Raw genomic sequence first — 24,298 nt, 5'->3', positions numbered from 1 at the left:
CAAGCCGTGCCAGTCCGGCACCACAGGACCACGCGTAGAAGTGCGGCTTTCCCTCCAGACGGGCACATACAACTGTGCAGGACGCTAGCCGAGCCAGCTCGTCAGTGTGCATAGGGACACCGCCGGGAGGTCAGGTAAGTGGTGCTCTGCACCATTGCATATTGCTAACCCACTGTACTACCAATGAATATAGGAGTATAACTCCATTATATCACCAACAGAGGTAAAATACTAACGATTACTGTACAATTAGCATAGGAGTATAACTCCAATATACCACCAATGACGTACTACCAACTGCTGCTTATTCATTTTATATCCTGGACATTTAACAATAAGCTGGTTTACTTTCATTATTATTTTTATTTCATTTCCATATTTTAACCTATATTTTAATTATATATCTGTATTAATTTCTGCCCCCTGCAAGGGCCCTGCGGGGGTAGGTGATTATAACTGTATTTAATAAATGTTTTATGATCACACTGAATCTCCTACAATCTTTTTAATATCACATTTATATATATATATATATATAGAGAGAGAGAGAGAGAGAGAAACATTACATTTATACACACACACACACACACACACTTCTATACACACATTAAAATCCATATAGACATCATCACATATTTATATGATCCATCCATATTTATCCATATCACACAAACCCAATTCTAGTATTTAATACAATACATAAGCCCAGATTTGAGGAAACACGTACACAGTATATACATTGTATATACAAAATTTTCATATATTTATCCAGGATGTATGGGCTACACATCCTTCACCCTAGTACTCGTCTGGCAAATATCCCATATTATCACTGTCTTGGTTGCAGCTACCTACTTTTTTAGCTTTCTAAGTAGCGTAAATGATGTGTTAGATGTGACCCTTGATATCGATATTGGGGTAAGTCTGAGCGAAAATGCTCACTATGTGCCCTTTTTCCTGTGTGCTTTTTTTTAGGTCCTTCTACTACGAGAAATATTAAACGGGAACAGTACTGACTTGCCGGGAAGGATATTGTGACGCTTGTTGGATAATGGGGTCCATTGACCTTTAATGATTTTATAACAATTTGGCGTCCACTGACCCACAAACAATAACTATATTGCTGTATTGCATTTATATATGTATGTGTAGACACTGTAATAGGAACAATATACACTATCTTTAGCTCCCCTTTATTCCCTGAGCAAGCAAGTACTTGATGTATTTGATTCATTTAATACCTTCAGAAACGCGTCGGGACTGGGGCTTGTTTCATTTTTGTGCAGTATCAACAACTCCTTGTGTCAATACAGTGATGCATGAGTTCTGAACAATGTACCATGTTTACACTGGATTCTGTGATGATAATGTTGATGGATAGTGTGTAAACTTTGTGTTGGTTTATTTATCAGTTTGCATACACCTCCATAGCAGGGTCTATAGGATCTGCTTTAGTAATATCATAGACTACACTGCATGGATAGCGGGTCAATGGAACTATTAGTCCCAGGTGGACTGGGAAAGGATTTTTTATGCTGAGTTATTTCCTTATTTTTGGTTGGTATCCACGTTTTGAGTGAGGATGGTTTTTACCAGTGTTAGCAGTAAAAGTTACGTTTTGAAACACCTCGTGAATTTCCGTTGGGATATTATATATGTTTATTTGATTTATTGGGTGCCAAATACTAGTAATTGAAGGTACTCGCATAGCCCAACCATCTATATGCGCTATCATTGCTCGAAGCATGTTTTTTTGCCTGATGGAAGAAGCAGGGTGGCCAGGGGGCGGTGAGATGAGGTCGGGACATCAGCATATCACATGATAACCCAGGTCTCTCATGTGATTTGCTGCTTACTGTGTCAATCAGTTCAATGGCCAATAGGACACAGCAAGGGGGGATGGCATTTTTACACAGATAAGGGGGCAGCGACATCACCCAGTGCATTCAGAGGGGTAGAACTGCTGAGAGAGAGAGGGAGAGAGACAGAAATAGAGGTTTACAGATTAGAAATAGAGACCTTGGATGAGATTTATCAAAACCTGTGCAGAGGAAAAGTTGACTAGTTGCCCATAGCAACCAATCAGATCGCTTCTTTCATATTTTAAGAGGCCTGTGAAAAATGAAAGAAGCGATCTGATTGGTTGCTTTGGGGAACTAATCAGCTTTTCCTCAGCACAGGTTTTGATAAATCTCCCCTCGTGTGTGTGTATGTGTGTATGTGTGTGTGTGTATGTGTATGTGTGTGTATGTATGTATGTGTGTATGTGTGTGTGTATGTATATGTATGTGTGTGTGTATGTGTATGTATGTATGTGTGTGTGTGTGTATGTGTGTGTGTGTATGTATGTGTGTGTGTGTGTATATATGTATGTGTGTATGTGTGTGTGTGTGTGTGTGTATGTATGTGTGTGTGTATGTATGTGTGTGTGTGTGTATATATATGTGTGTGTGTGTGTGTGTGTGTGTGTATATATATGTGTGTGTGTAGATGTATGTATGTGTGAACAAGATTCAATCCCTATGCAAGAATCCTATAGGGGCTCCTATACACCAAAACAGCATATAAGGGGACATCCTAATCACAGCCTCTGAAGGGCTCATCTTTTGCTTCCACAAACCTAAAGCCTTTCAAGGCTCATGCCTGCATATACCTGAATTAAATAGTGTTCCTAAACCAGCTACAGTACATTGAGGTCCAATGATCTGTACCACCAACCCACAAAACGTATTTGAGTGGAACCTATATAGCTATAGCGCCTGTCAACGCAGTGGTGATTTGTCCCTATAATAGTGTTCCTGAACCAGCTACAGTAGCCAGCGAGGTGCAGTGATCTGTGCCACCCACCCACAAAGCGTATTCTAGTTCTATAGGGCCTGTCAACACTGTTGTGAATATAATAGATTTCCGCAAACACCTTCAGTACTCATTGTGGGGTATTTATCAAAGGATTTATGTGGTTTTTTTTTTTTTATGTGTATTTGGCGCAATACTTTGGCGCAGTGTCTTTTTGCACCAAAGTTTGGCGCATCTTCTCCACTGTCATTTTTACAACTTTCTCAAAATCACACGGTCCTGTGTGTGATTTCAACTTTATTCAGTAATTCATAATTTGCGTCAATCGATCTTTGGTGCAATTTTGCCGCAAATCCCGTATTTTTTGGCTAAATCACCGCCAAGAAATTTTGCACATGAAAAACACACTTAGCAATGTCAGAAAATGTAAAGGCGTCAAAATACATTAAAAAGGGCTGCTCAATACTATCCTGAGGAACCTTCACCCTCCGTTGAGCCAGCATTGGACATGGCCACACAGGTTCAGGAAAGGTAAACACTAAAGCAGTGGTCTCCAACCTGCGGACCTCCAGATGTTGCAAAACTACAACTCCCAGCATGCCCGGACAGCCAACGGCTTTCCGGGCATGCTGGGAATTGTAGTTTTGCAACATCTGGAGGTCTGCAGGTTGAAGACCACTGCACTAAAGTAACAAAAAAAAAAAAAGCTACTCAAGTTGAAAATAAAATCCATTTCACATGGTGGCTATAAACCCCACAAAAGAAAAGAACTCATGTCACCTGCTGATATACTGCAGGAGGGACTCCGAAATGGCTGCTCTACAGGGTAAAATACGCGTCCTCTGTGGCGGTAAGTTCTGTGTAAAAGGCGCTGTAAACAGCTGATTTCAACATTTGCGCCAAAATTACTGACAACTTGCACCAAATGATAAATTTGGTGCATGTCCACGGAAACCAAAGTGAAAAAAAAGGGTAAAAAGAAACTTTCAACAGGCAAAATTGATGAATACCCCCCATTGTGCTGATTGTGCTGTCATCTCTGCCAAGCAAAAAGGGATACTCTATGCCGCTTTATTTTGGTGTAAATAAGCCTCAAAAATGGGCGAGCTGTAATAGTTACCATGGGTTACCGCTTGTCGTCATAAATGAGCCTTACAAACACTTTAAAACTACTTGAATACCTTTCTTACAGTGTGTAACAGGGGTTTAGAGCTGTTAGGCAGTGTTATAAATGTGTTTAGGGGCTTATTTCATTGCCAGTTCGAGTCGAAACCAAACTCGCCATTTCCGAAAAGTTTGGCGAGTCCAGCGAACCAAACTTCTCAAAAGTTCGCTCAACTCTATTAAAAACGTACATAGTTTAGACTTTGACATGTCACATAGACACACCCCAACCCATGGATCTTCTGCCTGCGCTGGTTGGACCTCACAACAGGTATTTATTAGTGTTAAAGGGGTACTCCGGTGGTCAATGTGTTTTTCCGTTTGTGACTTACCCTATTTGTTTTGTTTCATTTCTATTCTTGTTGTTTAGCCTACTCTATTTCTGTTCTTTGTTGTCTTTTTATCCCCCACTTTGTTTTCCTATCTTTGCTTCTATTTCCTGTTTCTTGCTATACTAAAAACTACAAATCCCAGCATGCCACATGTCTTGCTGGTTTGAGGCGGCTCTTTTTTTTGTTTGTTCCGCCCTTTACCCACCCTACTATTTTCCCGGGTCGGCCCCCTTATACACAGCACATTAATATAATCAGCCCTGGTTGGGATACACTGGCATACACACACAAAAAGGGACTAAAACTCCCAGCATGTGCCATTCAGGAGTCTTCAGTCTGTGGTATAACACCAGCATGCTGCCTCTGTAGTCTCCTGGGGGTTGTAGTTCACTACACCTCTATAGGGCATACACCAATGTTTCCCAACCAGGGTGCCTCCAGGTGTTGCAAAACTACTACTACCAGCATGCCCGGACAGCCAAAAGCTGATACAGCTAAAGACACCCTGGTTGAGAAACAATGCACTTTGCTTGTAATATACTGAATAGGCTAGGCCAGTGTTTCCCAATCAGTGTGCCTCCAGCTTTTGCAAAACTATGACTCTCAGCATGCCCAAAGTCTGTCAGGTCATGCTGGGAGTTGTAGTTTTACAATAGCTGGAGGCACACTGGTTTGGAAACACTGGTGTAACTTGATGTGTATGCTGAATAGGCTAGGACAGTGTTTCTCAACCAGTGTGCCTCCAGCTGTTGCAAAACTACAATTCCCAGCATGCCCAAAGTCTGTCCAGGCATGCTGGGAGTTGTAGTTTTGCAACAGCTGGAGGCACACTGGTTTGTAAATGCTAGCATACACACACACATAACAGGGACTGCAACTCCGAGCATGTGTCATTCAGGAGTCCTCCCTCCCCCTCCCCCGACACACATAGAAATCATCCCCAGTCCGAGATTTACTCCCCTGCAGTCTATACATCCCCAGCTGGTGCACTTTGTTATCCTCCCCTTCAGATAACACTCTTATCTTCTCTATCTTCTTTCAGTGCAGACCTGCGTCCTCAGAAATCAGAGCAGGGGGAGGGGAGATGAGGAGCTGTGTATGTCCTCTCTCTCCCCCTGCTCTGGCTTCTTTATCTCATGCACACCTGCGTCCTCCGGGAGGGGGAGATGAGGGGGCGTGGCTTATCTCTCTCATGCACACCTGCATCCACCAGGAGGGGGAGATGAGGGGGCGTGGCTTATCTCTCATGCACGCCTGCGTCCTCCGGGAGGGGGAGATGAGGGGGCGTGGCTAATTTCTCTCATGCAGTTCTGATAGAACAGAGAAAAAAAAAACCATGACAGGATTAGGCTGTGGATAACATAACATAGCTGACGTTGTGGACAACAGTATGAGATCCAACACAGAACTTCCTGGCCCACAAACAGGTAAGAAAAAAAGACAATAGATAATTCTATTCCCTCCACATTACATAAACACCCCTGGGGGTTTGAGATGCCACCTCCGTAAGAAAGTTATCTTACCGTAACATATGTGGGGGCTGGCGTTCCCATGGCTCCCTGGCAGATTGCCGCTTTGTTGGTACGCATTGCACTTTATGATTGTATATTTAATGATTTGCTCTTGCACTTGCTACTTAGAGCTTGCTCTTTGCAGCTGTGTGCTAATGCACCTTCTATAGTATCATTTACTTAGTGTTTGCTGATTTTTTCTTAGGCACACTATTGCTTTTTTTTATTTACTTTTTTCCTGATTATTGTACAATCACTGCCCGAGATAACCACAAGAGCACCCTTTTCAGTTGCTGTGTTCTTCCTGTTTTATGTATTGCAATATTTTTAGTGTTTTTGTTTTGTATTAATAAAATGTATGCTCTTACATTACATTTTAAGTCCCTTGTAACATTTTGTGTAGTTCATTGCATAAAAGTGTATATTGCATATCCATAACACTTTGTGTAACCAGAATTCCTCCATACAATAACTGTCTGTACAGACAATATAAAAATAAGCAACAAAACTATTAATTTTATGTAAATACAAGACGCTCCTATCATGCTTTTAGATCTTCATTTACTGATCAGCAGCAAAAGCATATTATGAACAAAATACAAGAAAAAACTTAGTAGGCACAGGTATGGTGTAGCCAAACATGCTACAGGTATTAACCAATCAATGCACAGTAACAGATATAATAGTGACAGTTAATCTAATATCTTCCTTCTTCTTTTGCTGCTCAGCAGCTGTTAACAGATAAGTCATTGTCCCTACAGTATTTTTTCCTTAAATATCCATATTTCTTTAACTGATATATATATATATATATATATATATATATATTATCACCATTTATTTATTTATTTATTTATTTAATTAACCCATTTATTTATTTTATTTTGTTTCTAGTATTGCATACATATTACTTTAATTAACCCCCTTATATATATGGTCTGCTATTCCATTATTATTTTTTCTTTATAATACATTGATATAATTTCCTCCACCTCTTTATTTCCAAGTATTCGGTATATTGTCATTATACTGGGGTCCCGGTACTCCCGCTTCATATATATTATATCCCTTCCTAGTTCGTCAGCGTAAACTCAATATTTTCTCTCACTGTATACTTACCTCACCTTACCGATACCTCCGGTTCCCAATCCAGGCTCTCTTCTCCGATATTTCTTCCCCTGCGTTTCGTTTCGCCATCTTCTTTTCTTCTGCGCCATCGCCGCCATTTTCTCTCAGCTCCCGGAAGTCTCGCGATACTTCAGCAGAGTGGTCCTCACCTGCTGTTGGGCGGGAATCCTGTCACTCCGTCAGGTTCCCTCAGAGACGCAGTACTGCCTCCCTGTTACTCCAGTACCACACGGTGATTGGCTTTACTAATTAGCTACTCTGTAATTAATTTGTACTCGGTCCCAGCATTACTGAGTACCTACTGACACACTGTGGCAAATCATTTCTGCCTATTCTGCCTAGAATTGCCTCATAGTATATATATATATATATATATATATATATATATATATATATATATATATATATTAATAATACATCATTCTGTTTAAACATTTAAACAGATACTGTTCTTTTTTCCCAATATTTTCTGTCCTGAGTTTTATAAAAATATTAATATTTACTCATGGAGACCTCTGAAGCTCAATCAGCTAATATTGAGGCTAATAATAATGACCACCTCCAGAATCTGGTGGATAATTCAGTGGCCAGATCAGTACAGAGTGCCATGTTATCTGCAGTTACTGTTTTGCAAGATAGTATACAGAAATCTATTTCTCTGGCACTGGCCCACCCCTCCACCTCTAATCCCAAAACACCTGGTGATCTTTATTTCACACCAGAAACTTCAGTGGCGGATTTAGCCAAAGGGTTTAATGTCCCCAAAAAGGCTACTTCCAAAAAACGACACACACATGACGGCACTGCTCCCCCTCCTAAAAAACAATGTAAAGGAGGTCGCCAAGATAAATTAAAAGACAGACCTATCATAGGTCACGATAAATGCGCTTCAAAGCCGCACACGTTACCCTCTGCCCAAGAGGAAGTATCTGTAAATAGGGCTCATAAGACCGCTAAAAGAAATAAACCAAATTCTTTTACAGAACCGAATTCTGACGATTCTTCAGATTCTCAGGCTGAGGAAATTGTTGACTCTTTTGACTACCTGTCACAAGAAAGCGGTGAAATAAATGATGACCCTGACTATCAGGAGGATGACCCTTTGGAGGAATCAGACCTTTCCTCCTTTGACCCAGCCCTCATCCAACACCCCAGATCTGGGGAATGGCTACCTAACCCCATAGTTGCTAAGTTCCTCTCTATTAGAGTTAACAAGAGCATGGATAAGGTCACTCGCAGTAAACTGAAGGCAGAGTGTCCCCGCCCTACACTCCCCCATTTATCTTCAATAACTCCAGAACTGGACCCAGTTCTGAATAAATTTTTGATGAAAACAGGGAAAAATCCTAAAAAAGGTATAGATAGGAGTTTTAAGTCCTGTCAGGACAAACTCCTGGATATTCTCGGTCCCTTATCAAAGATTTTAGACATGGTAGAAGAATCTTCTATCTCCAACAAACCAGTTGAAGTGGAAGTTCTAAAAGGTTGGGCACAACGTGCTGTATGTTTTTTGGGCAACGCAAATGCAGCCCTTTCCACTGAGCGTAAACGCTCTGTTCTAATGAGAATCGACCCCCAATTAACGAACTTAGCATCCAATGAACCTACTCACCCCACAGAGGGGATGCTCTTTGGGGAAGATTTTATTAATCAAATTGGCAAATACGTTGGACTCTTTTCGTCCATCAACAAAGCTCAAACATCGTTGAAAAAAGTTTTTTCCAATAGGGTTTTTGGTAGGGCCGGGAAAGGAAGGAGCCGCTCTTCCGGCCGCTATCTCCCCACTAGACAACAGTCAAGAGGCTCCTTTCAACATCAGTACCAACCTTACCAGCCATCATATACTACCCAACCAGCCAATCCCACACCGTTCTTCCCCTACCGAGCAAGACCCTGGCGCCCAAGAGGACAACGTGGATTCCAGCGTGCTAAACCAACTACAGGTAAGTCTTCCCATTTACTCCCACAACCTTCCATTAGGAGGGAGACTCACACATTTTTTAACAAACTGGACTACAATTACGTCAGACTCTTGGATCCTGGATACAGTATCAGGTTTCCAAATAGAGTTTCTCTCTCCTCCCGTACAACACTCTCTACCCCATCCAATCCATTTTTCAACTACAGACCTAGATCTGATCAATCTAGAAATAACGGAACTCATTGCAAAGAAAGCAATTATACCTGTTCCCCTAAATTCCCCAGGTTTTCTCAGCAATCTATTTCTAGTACAAAAGAAAGATGGAGGTCACAGACCCGTGATCAACTTAAAACTACTCAACAACTTTGTTGTGTACAGACACTTCAAGATGGAAGGCATCCATCTTCTGAGAGATATTCTACTAAAAGACGACTGGTTAGTCAAGATAGACCTAAAAGATGCTTATCTAACAGTCCCGATTCACCCATCCTCTCAAATCTTCCTCCAATTTCTTTGGAACACTCAAAAATGGCAATTCACATGCCTCCCCTTCGGACTCTCATCAGCCCCATGGTGCTTCACAAAACTTCTGAAGCCTATAATTGCTCTACTCAGAAGCCGAGGTGTTCGTCTCATTATTTATCTGGACGACATTCTCATCATGGCTCAATCCAAAAACCTTCTTCTAACCCACAGAGATTGGACTCTATCCCTTCTTTCCAATCTGGGTTTTCTAATCAACTTCAAAAAATCCATTCTCCTACCATCCCAGGAACTGGAGTTCTTGGGTTTCATGATCAATACTCGATCATCCACTCTGAGTCTTCCTCAGAAGAAACTCAAAACTATTCGGAAAGAAATTCGCCAAATCCTTCGCAAAGATCTTATTTCTCTCCGTACCATAGCTCGGATAGTGGGTCTTCTTTCAGCTTCCATTCAAGCTGTATTTCCAGCCCCTCTCCATTATCGAGCCCTACAACGACTGAAAATTCGTCATTTGAGAGAAGGCCTGGGATACTCAGACGAGATTCACCTCTCTTCAGACGCCAAATAAGAACTTCTTTGGTGGCTATCTCACATCCAGACCTGGAATGGAAGAACAATCTTCAATCCAAATCCGGATATTGTCATAGAATCAGACGCAAGTCTTTCGGGTTGGGGAGCGCGTTGCGGCTCCCTCTCTACTGGAGGTAAATGGTCTCCTTCCGAATCCCAGCTTCATATCAATTGTTTAGAACTTTTAGCTGGGTCCTTCGCACTAAAGAGCTTTGTGAAGGATTCCTCTCACTGTTGTGTATTACTTCGCATGGACAATATCTCAGCAGTCCAATACATAAATCACCTGGGTGGTACAACTTCAAAACACCTTGCGGAAATTGCCAAAGATTTCTGGCATTTTTGTCTAGACAGACATATTACGTTGAAAGCAGAATACCTACCTGGCATTTCCAACTCAATCGCAGATTGGAATTCTCGTTTTCTAACAGACTCCAGCGATTGGAAACTTCTCCCTTCCATTTTTCTGGAGATCAACCATTTATGGGGTCCTTGTCATCTAGACATGTTCGCTTCTCGACTGAACTGTCAAATCCCTCAGTTTTTCAGTTCGAGACCAGATCCAGAAGCTCTAGGCATAGATGCATTCCTCCAACATTGGCCACAGGAAATTCTTTACTCGTTTCCTCCCTTCAACCTAATCCCTCGAGTCCTCCTTCAAACTTCTATCCGGAAATCTACTATGGTTTTAATTGTTCCTTGGTGGTCAACCCAATCGTGGTTTCCCCAATTACTTCAACTTCTAACAGATTATCCACGAATCCTACCATCCATTCCGAATATCCTTCAAGATCCCTTAGGCAACTTTCATCCTCTAGTATTATCAGATCAACTAATCTTATTAGCTTGCCTCATTTCCGGCATACCAGAACATCATCTTCACTTTCGAGCACAACTAGAGAATTACTCTCAGACGCTTGGGCTCCAGGAACCAGATCTGCTTACAGATCAGCCTGGAAAATTTGGATTCATTGGTGCTCTCAACGGGGTTTGGATCCCTTGCAAACCTCTCTTTCAGACATCCTGAATTTTCTTTCAGACTCCTTTGATGCTGGCAAAGCCTATAGAACTATCAATCTTTACCGATCTGCCATTTCAGCTAACCATCCTCTTATTGACTCTATCCCCATTGGACGTCATCCTCTGGTATGTAAACTTCTAAAAGGTATACGCTTTAGACGCCCTCCTTTACCTAAGTACAACTCTACTTGGGATGTGAATATTCTCTTGAATCTTTTTCTTTCCTGGGAGGACAACGATTCATTACCTCTTAAACTACTTTCTTTTAAACTTACAGTTCTTTTATGTCTTATTTCCATCAAACGGATATCGGATGTTAGAGCCCTTGATGTTTCTAGAAGACAATATTCTCCAGAGGGAGTTGTATTTACGGTCTATCGCCGCACCAAAACTAATTTACATTCCGTCTTCTATCCTTCTTTCCCTCATCAACACAAACTATGTGTAGTTCGTTGCTTACGGGCATATGAATCTAGAACGGAATCTCTTCGATCCCCACCATCTTCACAACTTCTTATTTCCTTCTGTAAACCCCATAAACCGGTCTCTTCCACCACTTTGGCCAGATGGGTTAAATTGACTATGACTATGGCTGGCATCGATACCTCTACCTTTGGAGCCCACTCTACTAGAGGGGCCGTAGCAACTAAATTATTTCAATCAGGTGCTTCCCTTTCTGACATCATCAAAGCGGCTAATTGGTCCTCTGACTCTACATTCAAAACATTCTATTTCAGACCAGATTCACATGTTTCTATGACATTGTTATAATAGATATATTGTTATATAAGATTTACATATTTAGCTTTAAACTAGCATGATAGGAGCGTCTTGTATTTACATAAAATTGAAGATTTTCCTATCCTTGGTGAAGGAAAATATAGATTTTATTAAAGACAAGACGCGAGTATCATCCCTCCCAATGAACCCATCCCTTTCACTTTTTAACATTTTGTATTCACAGCCACTTAAGAAGATACTTAGCGGAATTTCCATATTCCTGATGAAAAGTTCCTCAATTACTGGATGTGCATCATATTTATCTACATTTGAAAACATTACCTTCTAAATTCACACCTTCCTGCGGATACCGAACTTATTGGAGATACTCTTCAGGTTCCAGCTGTCTTACCACGATCCTAACTTTGAATAGACTGTTCATCTTCGCTCAAAAGATGAAGGAAGATATTAGATTGTCTGTGGAAGCTGCCTGAGATGGCCATCAGTTCCCATAGACAATGAAAGAGGTACTCCGCCCCTAGACATCTTACCCTCTATCCAAAGGATAAGGGATAAGATGTCTGATCATGGGGGTCTGGCCACTGAGGACCCCTGCGATCTTGGCTGTGACTGGCGATGTGGGGCAGAGGCTCGTGATGTCACGGTCACGCCCCCTCAATGCAAGTCTATGGGAGGGGGCATGGCGGCTATCACGCCCCCTTCCATAGACTTGCTCTGAGAGGACGTGGGTGTGACATCACGAGCCGGGCGCGGTCATGACTTCACGGGCCTCTGGTGTTCTGGCGCTGCACCCAACACTCTAAATGAACACTGGGTGCAGCAGGGAGATCGTGGGGGTCCTCAGTGTCAGGACCCACTTGATCAGACATCTTATCCCCATCCTTTGGATAGGGGATAAGATGTCTAAAGGCTGAGTACCCCTTTAACCCCTTGGGGACAGAGCCCATTATGACCCTAAGGACGGGAGCATTTAAAAAAAATCTGATCTCTATCACTTTATGCAGTAATAGCTCTGGGATGCTTTTACTTATAAATTTGATTCCGAGAGTTTTTTTTGGTGACATATTCTACTTTATGTTGGTGGTAAATTTTTGTCGATACTTGCATCATTTCTTGGTGAAAAATTCAAAAATTTCAGGAAATTGTTTTAATTTTCACAAGGGGTAATAGGAAAAAAAAAGCCCCCAAAAATTTGTAACACCATTTCCTCTGAGTATGAAAATATCTCATATGTGGATATCAAGTGCTCTGTGGGCAAACTACAATGCTAAGAAGAGAAGGAGCACCATTGGGCTTTTGGAGAGAGAATTTGGTTGGAATGGAAGTCGGGGGCCATGTGCGCTAACAAAGCCCCCGGTGGTGCCAGAACAGTGGACCCCCCCCCCCCCCCCCCCACATGTGACCCTATTCTGGAAACTACACCTCTCACAGAATGTAATAAGGGGTGCAGTGAGCATTTACACCCCACAGGCGTTTGACAGATCTTTGGAACAGTGGGCTGTGCAAATTAATATTTAGATTTTTCATTTTCACGGACGACTGTTCAAAAAATCTGTCAGACACCTGTGGGGTGAAAATGCTCACTGTACCCCTTGTTACATTCCGTGAGGGGTGTAGTTTCCAAACTGGGGTCACATGTGAGGGGGGGGTTCCACTGTTTTGGCACCATGAGGGCTTTGTAAACGCACATGGCCTTCAATTCCATCTAATTCTCTCTCCAAATGCCCAATGGCGCCCCTTCTCTTCTGAGCATTGTAGTTCGCCCGCAGAGCACTTTACATCCCAATATGGGGTATTTATATACTCAGAAGAAATGGTGTTACAAATTTTGGGGGGCTTTTTTCTATTACCCTTTGTGAAAATGAAAGAATCAGGGTAACACCAGCATTTCAGGGGGAAAAAAACTAATTTTATTTTTCACATCCAACTTTAACAAAAATTTGTCAAAGACCTGTAGAGTGTTAAGGCTCACTATACCCCTTGATACATTCCTTGAGGGGTGTAGATTCCAAAATAAGGTCACATGTGTGTTATTTTTTTTTTGCGTTCATGTCAGAACTGCTGTAACCAGCAGCCACCCCTGTGCAAAACACCAATTTAGGCCTCAAATGTACATGACGCTCTCTCGCTCCTGAGCCCTGTTTTGGGCCCGCAGAGCATTTTACATCCACATATGGGGTATTTCTGTACTCAGGAGAAATTGCATTACAAATTTTGGGGGTCTTTTTTCCCTTTTACCTCTTGTGAAAATGAAAAGTATGGGGCAACACCAGCATGTTAGTGTAAAATGTTTTCCTTTTCATAAGGGGTAAAAGGAGAGAAATCCCCCCCCCCCCCCCCCCCAAAAAAAAAAAAAATTTGTAACGCGATTTCTCCTGAGTACGGAAATACCCCATATGTGGCCCTAAACTGTTGCCTTGAAATACGACAGGGCTCCGAAGTGAGAGAGCGCCATGCCCATTTGAGGCCTAAATTAGGGATTTGCAATAGAAAATTTGCCGCAGCTCAAACTTGTAGAAGGAAACCCACTGTAAACCCCCCGCCCATGTGTACAAGGTACATTCACACAGGCGGGGGGGGGGGGCACCCCAAACCTTCAGCTGTTGCAAAACTACAACTCCTAGAATGCAGTGACAGACCGTACATGCTGGGAGTTGTAGTTTTGCAACAGCTGTAGGCACACTGTTGGGGAACCACTGAGTTAGAAAACAGACTCTAGCTCAGTGATTCTAACCCGTGTGCCTCCAGATGTTGCAAAACTACAACTCCCAGCATATACGGTCTGCCAGTGCATTCTAGGAGTTGTAGTTTTGCAACAGCTGGAGACACACGGGTTAGAATCACTGAGATAGGAAACAGACTCTAGCTCAGTGTTTCCCAACCAGTGTGCCTACAGCTGCTGCCAAACTACAACTCCCAGCATGCACTGACAGCCGAAAGGCATGCTAGGAGTTGTAGTTATGCAACAACTGGGGAAGAACAGTTTGGAGACCGCTAACTAGTGGTCTCCAAACTGTAGCCCTCCAGATATGGCAGAACTACACCAGCCAGCATCCCTGACTGTCTCGGCATGCTGGGAATTGTAGTTTTGCAATATCTGGAAGGACACAGTTTGGAGACCACAACACAGTGGTCTAAAAACTGGGACCCTCCAGATGTTGCAAAACTACAACTCTAAGCAATCTGGGAGTTGTAGTTTTGCAGCTTTTAGAAGGCCACAGTGAGGATCACTTACCAGCGATCTTCACTGCAGCCTCCTCCACCGCCGCCGCACGATGTCTCTACCGCCGCCGCTCTGGATCGATGTCTGTAATGCCCAGTTATGGATCGATGTCTTTACCGCCACTGCTCCAGTAAGTTGGCCATTCCCCCCGCTCTGCCCGGACTTTGATCGGTGGGCAGAGCAGGGGGAAATTAACTTTAACCCCCCCCCCCCCCACCCCCAACTGCCATTGGTCAATCAGTCCTGAGCGACCAATGGCAGGGGATAGGAGGAGGTGGCACTCCTGCCACCTCGCTCCTACCCTTTAGGATGGTCAGAGCGGTCTCTAACAGCTACGATCATTCTTATTCCCCAGAGACCCAATTGTCGCGGAATCGCTGGTCTGAATTGACATGGGGGGGGGTGTCAGGACCCCCCTAGGCATTGCCATGGGAGGCCTGTTGATAGATATCAGCAGTCATCCCGGTCCGATCAACGCCCCCGGCGAGCGGTGGTGAACGGAAATATGGAGGGCGTATAGGTACGCCCTCCGTCCTTAAGTACTAGGCGTACCCAACAGGTTAAGGATGCAGCTATGTGCATGTGCCTCCCGCTGACCCAGTGGCCAGACCACCCCATGATTAGACACATCCCCTATCCTGTGCCTAAGGAATAAGTGTTAAAGGCTAGAGAACCCCTTTAACTTTTTATAATATTTTTGGTAACATTTTCAATGTCAGCAATAAAGGGGTACTCCGGTGGAAAACATTTAAAATTTTTTTAAATCAACTGATTTAAAAAAGTTAAACAGATTTGTAAATGACTTCTATTTAAAAATCTTAATTCTTCTAGTATTTACCAGCTGTTGTATGCTACAGAATAAGTAGAGATGAGCAAACTTTTGAAAAATTCTATTCGGCCGATTCCCCGAATTTTTTGAAAAAATTTGGTTCGATCCAAATTTATTCGTAGCGAATCTATATTAAAAACGGATATTTCTGGACTACATAGAGCCTCAACAGGGGTGTAGAACACTTTGATTTGTTCTAACACGCATATGGAGTGTGCTGATGACATGCAGATTACAGGCATCACTTTTTAGAATCACTGTGGCAGAGTGGTACAATGACAGAGCCTGGAGGTGGCATCAGCAGGAGGAGACCATATAGTGACTGAATGACACATTATGGAGGTGTTGGCATCATAAGGAGACCAAACAGTGGCTGAATGAAACAGCTTGGATGTGGCGGAAGTATGAGGAGACCATATAGAGGCTGAATGAAACAGCGTGGAGGTGTTGGCAGCATGAGGAGACCATATAATAGCTGAATGAAACAGCTTCGAAGTGGCTGAAGCATCAGGAGACCATATAGTGTCTGAATGGCACAGCCTGGAGTTGGCAGCAGCATGAGGAGACACTAGGGCTTCACAATCCCTAAGATGAATTTTGACATTTAAATTGAACATTTAGGGTAGCTAGTGCTACCATAAAAAAATTAAGGCCCAGACTCAGGCCCAGCAGCATCAGTAAACCATATATTGGCTGAATGACACAGCCTGGAGTTGGCTGAAGCATCAGGAGACCATATAGTGTCTGAATGGCACAGCCTGGAGTTGGCAGAAGCATGAGGAGACCATTGAAATTTAAGATTTTGAAATAGAATTTTTTTTTTATATAACTTTATTTATGAACTCCCAAGTTTTAGTGTCCCGGGACCCGACGTGTGGGTACAAAGGACCAAATCTAACAAGGCAGCACAATGACAGAGCCTGGAGGTGGCCTCAGTATGAGGAGACCATATAGTGGCTGAATGGCACAGCCTGGAGTTGGATGAAGCATGAGAAGAGACAATTTAGTGGCTGAATGAGACAGCCTGGAGGTGGCATCAGTATGAGGAGACCAGGCTCCAAGTAAAAAAGCGGCACTCCAGATATACAAAGAATGGTGTCTTTTATTCATCCATCAGGTATAATGCGACATTTCAGCCTCACCATGAGGCCTTTTCCAAGCAATTCAATAGTGTTAAATCACTTCCTTTTATATGGTAATCACCTGTGACATCACAGAACTTCATTTACATCAATTAAGTATAAACATATAAAAATATATAACATTTCACATAGCAGTGTATATATAACATACCCCCATGTCTTCTTGTCTAATGTGTTCCCACTTTGTGTGTACCAATCTTCTCATTAATTACCATAAAGTTGTAGATCAGTTATACAGTTGTGTTTACATATTGTGAAGTAGGTGGTCCCCTCACCCCTGTGACCATGTGTTCGGAATCTGATTCGCTGTTCCACCATCACGTCTGTTGTTTGTAAACATTGTGAAAGTGCAGGTCCGGAAGTGCAATCAACCTCCCGAGCGCGCCTCCCGACCTGATGACACTTCACTTCCAGACTTCCGTGTGCTTCCAGCGCATGCGCATACACTGGTTGCTTTGCGAAAAATCGCCATTTATCTCCAGGGCAGGTAGCATAACATGTGGGCATGCGTCATTACATTATCAAAGTCTCAGAAGCCATCGTTATAACTGGAAACACTGCCCACACTATATTCTAAATACCGAATAGTAGGATTAGTGGCAGATATCAAACTAAATAGTCAAGATCACAATATATTCATCATCACCTCCATCCATGTTAGATGAATGTATAAGGTAAGGCTAGGTGAGTCCCCATATGACCAACTAGGGGTCCCATACAAGCCAGACCAGCCTCTATTATAAAGAAACAATTTGAAAAATCATTATTAAAAACACATTTCATAAATGATACTATATTCAAATATTAAACTTTTAACAGACAAACATGGCTAAATAGTGTCCATCTTCCAGACCAATTTATTTCAGTTTCATTTGACGTGGTGAGTCTCTATACTTCTATCAATCATGATAGGGGTATACAGAACATCAACAAAGTTTTGAGAAACAACCCACAGACATCAGAATGTAAGGAGTTCATCATTGGGTTGGTTGATGTCATATTGAGTTGCAATTATTTCTTGTTTGAAAATGATTACTACATTCAAATAAAGGGAACCGCAATGGGTTCAAATATGGCGCCCACCTATGCCAATATTGTTATGGCAGATCTCGAGGAGTCGTTTATATACCCATCCCACCATTTTGATGAGATCTTAAAATGGTGGCGGTATATAGACGACATCTTCACAATCTGGACAGGTACTGAAGACCAATTAAACAATTTCCTATTGGAATTGAATGCCATTAATGAGGACATCAAATTTACCATAGTCTCCTCTAGAATGGGCACTCAATTCCTTGACACTTGGGTGTATGTTGAGAATAACACCCTGAGAACAGACCTATTTGTTAAACCTACAGATAGGAATAATTTACTAATGTTTGAAAGTTCACACCCTAGAAATATGGTCAACTCCCTTCCATATAGTCAACTCCTCAGAGTGAAAAGGATCGTTGATGATCCTGACAAAGTCAATGTGAGACTAGAGGAGATGGGGAAGACATTTGTCCATAGGGGTTATCCCAAAGAGTTGGCTGAACATCATATAGATAGAGTGAAACAAGTAGGTTGTGATGATGTATTGATACCCAGGAATACAAAACCCAAACACGTATACCTTTTGTGTCAACATTTACTCCTGTTAGCAACCAAATTGGACGTAGCATTCGAAAAAACTGGAATATCATTTGATACTATACCTGAACTAAGGTTACCCCCTATGTTAGCCTACAGGCTCCCAATTTTAGGGACAAATTGGTGAGGATGTATGTCCTCACAAATAAAGTAAGTCTGTCTACACAACTTAAACCAGGATGTTTCCCCTGTATGCAGTACGATAACTGTAAACTCATGATTAAATGTAATACCTTCAACCACCCCAATCTGAACGTCCAATGCAAAATACGTCATCACTTAACATGTAAATCTGTGTTTGTTATTTATGTTCTGGTTTGCCCCTGTCCACTTATCTATATAGTTGAAACTACCACAGAATGCAGAATTAGACTTAATAATCATAAATCTTTGATTCATACTGGCAAGATCGAACTACCTGTCCCTAGACATTTTAAGGAGATGAATCATACCATAGATCAGTTAAAATTCATGATCATTGATCATATCCCACAAACACGCAAAGGAGGAGTTAGGATTAATATGTTGAAAAGGAAAGAATTATATTGGATCAATAAACTTAGGTCACTCCATCCTTTGGGTCTCAATATTGACTTTTCATTGAAACCTCTAAAATCCATGACACTATATGGAAGGTGATTGATTCTTGCTGAAATCCTCAATGTCCTGATACTGTATGGAAGGTGATACACCTTTGGATTCCATCCAGCTTATTGTTCACCTCAAGTAATCCGAATATGAGTTTTTTCTTGTTACTACATTATTTTAATTGTACATATTTGTTGCACTCTTAGTGCACTTGGGGTCCACCTTGAGAATACCATGATAAACCTGAGATCGCATGTTCCACTCGTCATGCCGTTCAAGATGATCTCCACTAGGACTTCAGAAGCGTCCAGACATAAAGAATTTTATATATGATGATTTAGATGGTTGGATGTCATGCTTTAATGTCAGATCAAATGAAGGTCTCATTGCCCATAATACATGGCATTTGAATGTTTGTGTAAATGGAGGTGAGAACAGGTTGACCTTGGTTTGGGATTTCTTTACCAGCGAGACCAGCCGATGTAGTTAATATGTGACCTAATTATCTATATGGTCATAGATCTGTATGCTTTTGAACCCCGGTACTACTTAGGTTGACCAAGGGATCATAATAAGAATATGTGAAATCTGTTACTGGGTAGTTGTAGAGTGGTGAAGTCTTAAATAGGCTCCCTATACTCACTACCCATACATAAGGTTTGGTTTTTAAACCAATCTGAACGGACCTGTGGAGGTGAATCTCCACATGGACAAACAGAGTTTGTACAGTATATTACTATTGGCACACACACAGGTTCGGGCTGTATATGATTATAGATCGTGTACTGATGACGATATCCGTTTGGGCAGTATATGAATATGGATCGTGTACTGACAAAAAGTGTAACGGTTCTGTGGTGTATGTATGTCTGTTGAGTAACTGAGATTACCATACAGGACACTATTTAGCCATGTTGGTCTGTTAAAAGGTTAATATTTGAATATAGCATCATTTATGAAATGTGTATTTAATAATGATTTTTCAAATTGTTTCTTTATAAAAGAGGTCTGGCTTGTATCACCTAGCCTTACCTTATACATTCATCTAACATGGATGGAGGGGATGATGAATATATTGTGATCTGGACTATTTAGTTTGATATCTGCCACTAATCCTACTATTCGGTATGTAGAATATAGTGTGGGCAGTGTTTCCAGTTATAAAGATGGCTTCTGAGACTTTGATAATGTAATGAAGCTGTTACGATTCGGCAGGCTGGATGTGGATCCTCTGTGTCAGCGAGGGATTGGCGTGGACCGTGTCGGTGGACCGGTTCTAGGGTTGCTGCTGGTTTTCACCATAGCCCGCTGCAAAGCGGGATGGTCTTGCTGCGGCGGTAGCAACCAGGTCGTATCCACCGGCATCGGCTCAACCTCGCTGACTGCTGAGAAGGCATGGGACAGAAGGACTAGGCAGAGGCAAGGTCAGACGTAGCAGAAGGTCGGGGCAGGTGGCAAGGTTCGTAGTCAATGTGGATAGCAGGAGATCTGGAACACAGGCTTTGGACAACACTAAACGCTTTCACTTGCACAAGGCAACAAGATCCGGCAAGGGAGTGCAGGGAAAGTGAGGTAATATGGACAGGGAGTAGGTGGAAGCTAATTAGGCTGATTGGGCCAGGCACCAATCACTGGTGCACTGGCCCTTTAAATCTTAGAGAACTGGGGCGCGCGCGCCCTAAGGAGCGGAGCCGCGCGCGCCAGGACGTGACAGCCAGGGACCGGGACAGGTGAGTGACTTGGGATGCGATTCGCGAGCGTGCGCGTCCCGCTATGCGAATCGCATCCCCGCCGGCAATGTCAGTGCAGCGCTCCCGGTCAGCGGGTCTGACCGGGGCGCTGCAGAGAGGGGAACGCCGCGAGCGCTCCGGGGAGGAGCAGGGACCCGGAGCGCTCGGCGTAACAGAAGCATGCCCACATGTTGTCCTGCCTGCCCTGGAGAAAAATGGCGATTTTCGCGAAGCAACTAGCGTATGCGCTGGAAGCACACGGAAGTCTGGACGTGAAGTGTCGTCAGATCGAGAGGCGTGCTCGGGAGGTTGAGCGCACCTCCGGACCTGCGCTTTCACAATGTTTACAAACAACAGAAGTGATGGTGGAGCAGCGAATCAGATTCTGAACACATGGTCACGGAGGTGAGGGGACCACCTACTTAACAATATGTAAGCACAACTGTATAACCGATCTACGACTTTATGGTAATTAATGAGAAGATTGGTACACACGAAATGGGAACACATTCGACAATATGACATGGGGGTATGTATAACATATCCCCATGTCATATTGTCGAATGTGTTCCCATTTCGTGTGTACCAATCTTCTCATTAATTACCATAAAGTCGTAGATCGGTTATACAGTTTTGAAATTTTATATATTTTTGTATGTTTATACTTAATTGATGTAAATGAAATTCTGTGATGTCACTAGTGATTACCGTATATAAGGAAGTGATGTAACACTATTGAATTGCTTGAAAAAGGCGTCATGGTGAGGCTGAAACGTCGCATTATACCTGATGGGTGAATTTAAGACACCATTCTTTGTGTATCTGGAGTGCCGCTTTTTTTCTTGGAGCTTGATGAAGGAAGGTTTCTGAGTTTGAACCTGTTGAAGCTGAGCACACGTTTGTGACTATAAGTCATTCCCACAGTGCCAGTTCTTTCCACCCATTTTTTCTGTTCTAGTATGAGGAGACCATGTACTGGCTGATAGACGAGTTTGTGGCAGCATGGGGAGAACATATAGTGTCTGAATGGCATAGCCTGGAGGTGGCTGAAGCATGATGAGACCATAGAGTGGATGAATGGCACAGCCTGGAGTTTGTAGCAGCATGAAGAGACCATATAGTGTCTGAATGGCACAGCCTGGAGTTGGTGTCAGATGTAGAGACAATCGGGCATCACAATCTCTAAAAATAAAAGATGAATTTAGAAATTTCCATTGAAGATGTATGGTACCTAGTGCTACCATAAACATATATAGGTAATGTCCTAGGCCCAGCCGCATCACTAAACCATGTAGTTGCTGAATTACACAGACTGGAGCTGGCTGAAGCATCAGTAAACCATATATTGGATGAATTGCACAGCCTGGAGATGGCTGAAGCATGAGAAGAGACCATATAGTGGCTGATTGAGACAGCCTGGAGGTGGCAGCAGCAGCATCAGGAGTCCTGAAAGTGACCCGGTGACAGAGTGGTGCATTAGGTGGCAATACCAGAACCTGGCGACGAAGGTGGGTGTAAAAAGGTCTGATGCAGAGGAATGTTTGTAACTGGGGAGCAGCGCCTTAAATCGGTTTGGCACTATACATATTTGTGAAGTGTTGGTGTGGCACCATGGTCAATCTACTCTCATGCATCGGTGGTTGAAAATCCTGTCTGATCCATGCCTGATTTATCTTCAAAAAGGTCAGTCTCTCCACATTTTTCATGGACAGACGAGTTCTCCTTGGGGTGACTATGGCTCCCATCGCACTAAACACCCGCTCTGATGGCACACTACTGGCGGGGCAGGATAGCTTTTCCAGTGCAAACTCTGCTAGTTGCGGCCACAAATCAAGTTTGGCTGCCCAGAAGTCCAGCGGATCTTCAAGGTGTGTTGGCATGGGCATGTCAAGGTATGCCACCACCTGCTGGTTCAGGTTATGCTCCAGGTGTACCTGCTGCTGATGAGTTGCTTCACAATGCTGGTGAAGAAAGCTACTCATCAGTGACTGTAGACTCAGGCTGCTGCTGATGGAGCTGGTACTGCTCCTGCCACAACACCCCTCCCCAGCAGCCATGGCAGTGGAAGGTGAGCGCAGGGGGCCCCCGATTCAGACCTGCGAGAGGATGGACGATGGTGCCGACAGGCATCAGCCAACTGACTACATAGGATGCCTCTGTAGTGGGTCACTTTGTCCTCCCTCTCAGTGGGTGTAAAAAAGGTACCTATTTTGAGGCGGTAGCGAGAGTCCAATAAGGTGGAGATCCAGAAGTCATCCCGCCGCCGAATGGTGACAATTCAGCTGTCACTATGCAAGCAGGTGAGCATGCATCGTGCCCATTGTGCAAGTGACTCGGAGGGACTCCCTGCCTCCATATCCACTGCATACTGCCACGGTGTGTCTGAGTCCTCTGTCTCACCTTCCTCATAACCCTCTAGCTCCTCTGACTGCTCCTGCTTCTCCTCTCCTGTCAGATTACTAGAAAAGCCACCCATTTGGCGAAACCTAAGCTGTGCTCAACTGTGCCCCTCCTCCTACTCCTCCTCCTCCAGTTCAGCCCCCACAGGGCTCATGTGGCCGTAAGATGTAAGCGCCACATCTCCAGTGCCCTGACCAGCCATCGTTTCCAACACGTGTTGTAAGAAATGAAGCAGTGGAATGACGTTGTTCATCCGGTAATCCTGGCGACTTAAAAATAAGGTGGCTTCTTCAAAGGACTTGAGCAAACCGCACGTGTCACGTATGAGCTGCCACAGGTTCACATTGAAGTTACACAGGGGAGTACCCCTATCTGTTTGGATCATCAAGAAATCGGTGATGGCTTTTCTCTGTTGGTACAGTCGGTCCAACATATGGAGGGTGGAATTCCAACGTGTGGCAACGTCATAAATCAGACTATGTTGGGGTATACCGTTCTGATGCTGCAGCTCAAGGAGGGTGTGCTTTGTGGTGTACGAGTGGCTGAAGTGCATGCAAAGTTTCCTTCCTATTCTTAGGATGTCTTGCAAATGGGGGGGGAACATTTCAGGAACTGCTTCACAACCAGATTGAACATGTGTGCCATGCAGGGTGCATGGCTCAGCCTTCCCAGTCACAGCGCATGCAAGATGTTCTTCCCGTTGTCGGTCACCATGGTTTCCATTTCCAGTTTTCGTGGAGTAAGCCATGCTCCGATTTCTTTACGAATGACTTTTAGCAGTTTCTCCCCTGTGTGACTCTTTTCGCCGAGGCAAACCATGAAGAACATGAAGAACAGCGTGACACCGCCATGCCCTGCACTTATGGTATGCTGAAGGGCCACTCAGACTTGTCTGGGCAGTGGAGGCTAAGGACACGGGGAGGATGAGGAGGCGGAGTCACACACTGTCACAGGACCAACAGCCTGAGAGCGTGGAGGAGGAAGCGGCGTGACCTGTCCAAGTTGGGGTTGTGGCTGTGCAGGAACCACATTCACCCAGTGAGCCGTAAAGAACATGTATTGTCCCTGACCAGAGTTACAGC

The 24,298-nt window shown here is 43.4% G+C and overlaps 1 protein-coding gene across 2 annotated transcripts; it reads left to right on the top strand.

Moving 5' to 3' along the window:
• The first annotated feature begins 7,366 nt into the window (after window positions 1-7,366).
• LOC130273222 (uncharacterized) lies at window positions 7,367-12,077 on the top strand. Of its 2 annotated transcripts, none has more exons than XM_056519646.1 (2): window positions 7,367-8,874; window positions 11,893-12,077. In XM_056519646.1, the coding sequence occupies exons 1-2, from the start codon at window positions 7,437-7,439 to the stop codon at window positions 11,898-11,900; spliced, it is 1,446 nt and encodes a 481-aa protein (XP_056375621.1). In that variant the 5' UTR covers window positions 7,367-7,436; the 3' UTR covers window positions 11,901-12,077. The 2 variants fall into 2 exon arrangements, with proteins under 2 accessions (XP_056375621.1, XP_056375623.1); XM_056519648.1 differs by lacking the exon at window positions 11,893-12,077 and adding an exon at window positions 8,880-9,006 and having other exon boundaries at window positions 7,367-8,733.
• Window positions 12,078-24,298: the final 12,221 nt, after the last annotated feature.

This window comes from Hyla sarda, chromosome 5 (assembly GCF_029499605.1).
Source record: "Hyla sarda isolate aHylSar1 chromosome 5, aHylSar1.hap1, whole genome shotgun sequence".
Classification (NCBI taxonomy): Eukaryota; Metazoa; Chordata; class Amphibia; order Anura; family Hylidae; genus Hyla; species Hyla sarda.
Note: the sequence above shows the minus strand (reverse complement) of the source record. Positions and strands in the feature narration are given on the sequence as shown.